The sequence below is a fragment of the Cricetulus griseus genome, chromosome 7 (genome assembly GCF_003668045.3).
Source record: "Cricetulus griseus strain 17A/GY chromosome 7, alternate assembly CriGri-PICRH-1.0, whole genome shotgun sequence".
Taxonomy (NCBI): domain Eukaryota; kingdom Metazoa; phylum Chordata; class Mammalia; order Rodentia; family Cricetidae; genus Cricetulus; species Cricetulus griseus.
In genome coordinates this window covers 81,251,872-81,256,787 of record NC_048600.1, presented here as the reverse complement: position 1 = coordinate 81,256,787, position 4,916 = coordinate 81,251,872, and the positions used below count along the sequence as shown (strand labels likewise).

Below are 4,916 nucleotides of genomic sequence, written 5' to 3'. Positions count from 1 at the left end.
ACCAGGATATGGTTTCACAGCTAGGGCCTGTGAGTTTCACCTAAGGAGCTGCATAGATTGTAGCTCAAGTTAATGATTAAGAAAAAACAATTGAGTCCCAATAGCCCAGATAGTTTAAATTCTTTTAACCTTAATGTCTGGAGATGGATTCACAGGTTTTGGAGTGTATTTCAGCTGAAACAAAGCTTTAAAAATAACAAAGTTAGACTAAGATGTTTTTGTTAAATTGCTTTAAAGTATACACACACACACACACACACACACACACACACACACACACGAAGGCAATCTAAAGTTTTAGAAAGGCACAGAGCTGAACTTGTTAAGGTCAGGGAACAAGACACAAAGCAGCCCAATTATCATTGGTTGGCATACCTTTCCTGTTAGGATTGGTTGATGACCAAAGGTGAGGATTAATTCCTTATACCCATTTCTGCCCTCAATCTCCTGATATAAAAAAAACCCATTAATGAGTGGGTATGTACCCTAAAGGTTTAAAGTAGAGCTGACTGATTCTTTTTCATATATAAAAGTTTAGGTTTGTGATTCTTTTAAGATTCCTTATAAGATTACCTTTCAAGATAAGTAATAAAGTAATTGTCCTCCACTTTTGTAACTACAAAATGCAGCCTTCCAGTAAAAGACCTGACAAGAACACCTTGCTTGCCCACATGGTTAAGCTATAACAAGTTGCTTGGGTATAAATATATGTGGGTTATTGGGATAATTTGTTTTTCACCAGTAGTACATAAAATATTTAATCATGTCAGGGATCTGAAAAACATGCTGTTTTTTTTCCATTTGTTTTGTATTCCCTGTAATCATTCACTTGAAAAACAAAATGCAACCACATTGTAATTCTTATACTGCCTGAAAAACTTTATTGGGATATATAAGTTGTAGAAAAAAGTATACAGTTGAAAAAAAACAGAGGAAAGAACATAGAATGAACACAAGAGAAGAATAAATAAGGAAGCCATGAAGAGAGTGTGTGTTTCTTTTCCTAAACCCCTGTGGGATAGAAAAGTGTGGTTTACACTGACATCATAGGCTCCTCTTAAAGCCCTGTGTGGCTGGAGGCCAGTCCCTCAGACAGCAGTATTGACATCCTTTTCTATTGTTCTCCATCTTATAGTTGGCTAGAGGGTAGACTAGCTGGCTAACAAGCCCCAGGGATCCTCCTGTCTCTGCCCTCTCAGCACTGGGGTTACAGGTGCACACTACACTTCCTGGGTTTAAATCTGAATCTGAATTCAGTTTGCATGCTTGCAGCCATTTCCCCATCCTTAGACACCATTGTTTGGGATAGTAGATTTCTAAAACGTATTTATCCAGCACCGACATTTAGGGTGCTTCTATATTTTGGCTATTATGAATAATTCTTTAGTAGACAGAAGTGCAAAAGCATTATCAAGATCCAGACCCCATTTCCTTTGAAAATACATTCAGAAGATTTCAGGGTCATACGCTGCATTGCTTTTGTTTTCTGAGGTGGCTTCACACTGTTTTCCATGATGGTGGACCTATTTACTTTCTCTGCAACAGAGCACAAGGGTTCCCATCTCTCTCTGTCATCACCAACCCAACCCTTGTTAGGCTTCATCTTTCTGGTGATAGCTGTTTTAACAGGTGTCAGGTGTGGACTGGCTGATATAGGGTCTGTGGTTTCTGTTTACTTTTGTTTTGTGTGGTGCTGAAGATGGAAACTAGAGCCTCACACATGTCAGGCAAACACTACCACTGAGCCAAACCCTCAGCCAGGTCTGGATTTGAAAATGTTTGTGGAAACTGGAAGTTTACCTGGAAACAGGCTTGGTTTTTCACCTTTTCTACTTGAAGCAAGAAGCAAACACTTTCCCATTTCTGACTTTCTTAACATTTACAGTAAAGCAGGCAAGAATCTAAAACTTAACCCCACAATAACAAACACAGCAGAGACTGGATTCTGAGTGTTCTGGACAGTTTATTTTTCCCACATTCTCCCTCCACTCTCCCGGAGGTGGCCCATGGCAACGAGCCTCAGGAGAGTCTCATTCTTCCATCTTCTGTGGGAGAAAAGAAATTGTACACAGGAAATGAGTCAAACTCCATGGGAGGCTCAGCATCCCCTTCAAGGGAAGCAGATGCAGAGTTGGGAATTTCAGAAAAAAATGGCATTAAGGAATGGACTTGTCTCACTTTGTGTTGACAAAGAAACCATTTAAGCTACTAGGGACAGGATAAGTCACCTCAAAAGCAGGGGCTTACTGGACTGCGTCTCTACCAACAGGGAGAGAGGGAGATGACATGCCTGCCCCTATGCTTCTAGCAAGAGCCTGGTACATAGGAATCTATGCTAAAAGAGCATTTGTAGGTGTATGAGCAGTGGCAAGGATTAGGACATCCTCCAGGCTGTCCTTGGTTGGTCTGTTGGTCCTGAGGTATGAAGAACCTGTTGGGAAGACGCCATCCTCAGGTGTCTGCTCTTACCTGGCTACCCACATCACGGCTCTTGGCCCTTAGCTTGTTCACTTGAGACTCTGCAATGTCTGCCCTCTCCTCAGCCTCCTCCAGCTCATGCTGGACCCTCCGGCACCTGGACAGCTGTGTGTTGGCTTGCTCCTCCTACATGGAAAGAAGACAGGGGATACAGAGTTGTGGAATCTCTCTGTGACTCTGAGGCTCTGAGGAGTTGGGGGAACCAGGAAAATGTGAGCCATGTATTCACTGACAGCAGTGAGGGAAGACGAGCTGAGTTCTCTTGAGAATATTGAATGGTGTCCCGCTCAACCAATGTGTTGTTGTTGGTGCTGGTAGTGGCGGATTTGGTAGTTGTGGTGCTGCTGGTGGTGGAATTAATGGTAGTCATAATGGTGGCAGTGGGAGCTGTGGTGGTGTTAGTGCTATCTGTGGGTGCTGCTGGTGGTGCTGATGCTGGTGCTTGTGGTTGGGATATTGGTGGTGGTCATAGTTGTGTTCGAGGAGGTAGTGGTGGTGTTAGTGGGTGATGGGGGCAATGGTGATGGTAGGTTGCGGTGGGGGTGGTGCTATTGGTGAGGTTGTTAGAGGTGCTGTTTTTTGTGGTGGTAGTCTGAAATAAGTGTTCATAGTGGTTGTGGTAGTGGTAAATATTGTAGTTGTGGTGGTGATGGTCATGGTTGTTTCTTCTGAAGGATGACCAATTTTTTTCCTTGAGACATTGGTCTTGAGAGATGCTCTGCAGGTATTAGTATGGTCCCCAAGCCAAGAAACTGTAGGAAAGGCTTTGTTCTAGAGGGCCCTTTACTTTGGACAGTTAATTACATATTAGCTATAAAATCTGAGAAATCTTGAAAGCAACAAGTTTAACCTCATTAGACTGAATTTTTTTCTTTTCATTTCATTTATAAAGACAGAGTATATCCATGTAGTAACACAGGCTGGTCTGGGACTTGCAATCTTCCTGACTCCATTTTTGGAGATCACAGGACAGTGCCAACACCCTGCATAATTTATTTTCTTAAAGCTAAGGCTTCCTCCCATCTTGGCTCCAGTATTTCACTATTTGTAGCCCTCAGACCCAAAGCTTCTGGAGGACATCTTTCAAAGTGCTGGTTTTGGCCCATTTACTGTCTTTCCTGTTGATTTTTACCTATTTGACCAGGGAGGCAGCTAAACAGGCATGGAAAGGAGTGTGGGGTGCTGCTATAGAAATCTGGGGGTAGGGACCAGGACAGTAGAGTGTGGTAGGATGACAAACATTAAGATGGGGTGTTTCAGGGCAGAAAGGCAGGAGCTGGTATGGGTAGTGGTCTGGTCTGGTCTGGTTAGTGAGAGTTGGGATGGTACAAGGTCAGCAGAGTAAACTAAGATGCTTTGGGGTAGATAGAGTGAAGAAGGGTGGTGTGGCATAAAGAGATGTAGGCTGGGGATGGAGGTAGCTGGGAGAAGTTGGGGAGCTATGAAGGTACAGGAGGTTAGGAGATGGAGAAGATTCGATAAACACAGACCAAGCGAACATGTAGGGTTGGTGCTTGTGTCATGACCTGCAGATGCAAAGTCAGTCCTGGGGCTCTCTGAATGATCCTAATCAGGCACTGGTTCCCACTCAGGCCTCGTGAGGACACCCCAGCCAGTGACAAGACACACATGGACCTCCAATACTCACAGCCTCCTCTGCCTGCCTCTTGTAGGACTTCACTTTGGCCTGCAGCTTGTCCACCAGGTCCTGGAGCCGGAGGATGTTCTTGCGGTCCTCCTCAGCCTACAAACAGAGCACCCATAGTGGAGACCTCCTGCCCCTGACTCCTTTTGCTGAGGTCTGCTCCACATAGCAATGCCTAAGGGCTTGCAGCTTGCTACCTGGTAAGTCATCTCTTTGACTTTGCGTTCATATTTGTGGGCCCCCTTCAGAGCTTCAGCTCCTCTCTTCTGCTCAGCATCCAGCTCACTTTCCAACTCCCGAACCTGTGTGGGACGGGGAGCATATAGAAGTGAGGTCAAGATGACTAGCTTTCTCTAGCAGACTCACAGGCTAGCCATCCTAAAGTGACCTTAAGACCTTGCTGCGATTTACAGAGACATCTCCTCCCAGGCCTAGTCCATGTATTGGCTTTGTACATATTATAGTCATATGCCCTCTTAGGGTAGAGGCAGCCCCTGGCGCATAGCACTTGGCTCCTGGGTCAGGCTTAGCAAAGAGACCCCTTCCTCTGGGACTGTGTACTTTGACAGGTTGGGAGTCTGGCCTGTTTATCCTCATAGGCAAAACCTGCTGGACTCTTTATAGATGTCTTAATTCCGATTAGGCAAGGCATTAAACATAGGCACACCATACCAGGCGTTGATGGCGCACGCCTTTAATCCCAGCACTCGGGAGGCAGAGGCAGGTGGATCTCTGTGGGTTCGAGGCCAGCCTGGTCTCCAGAGCGAGTGCCAGGATAGGCCCCAAAGCTACA

The 4,916-nt window shown here is 45.1% G+C and overlaps 1 protein-coding gene across 1 annotated transcript in view; it reads right to left on the bottom strand.

Moving 5' to 3' along the window:
• Positions 1–2,451: 2,451 nt before the first annotated feature.
• Myh13 (myosin heavy chain 13) overlaps positions 2,452–4,916 on the bottom strand; it is a 46,643-nt gene continuing 44,178 nt past the window's right edge. Inside the window, exons 36-38 of the mRNA XM_027426243.1 lie at positions 4,321–4,425; positions 4,127–4,222; positions 2,452–2,604 (exon numbers count right to left, since the gene is read on the bottom strand). Of these exons, the coding sequence (XP_027282044.1) occupies positions 2,452–2,604; positions 4,127–4,222; positions 4,321–4,425 (354 nt within the window). The remainder of the gene's footprint in view (positions 2,605–4,126; positions 4,223–4,320; positions 4,426–4,916) is intronic.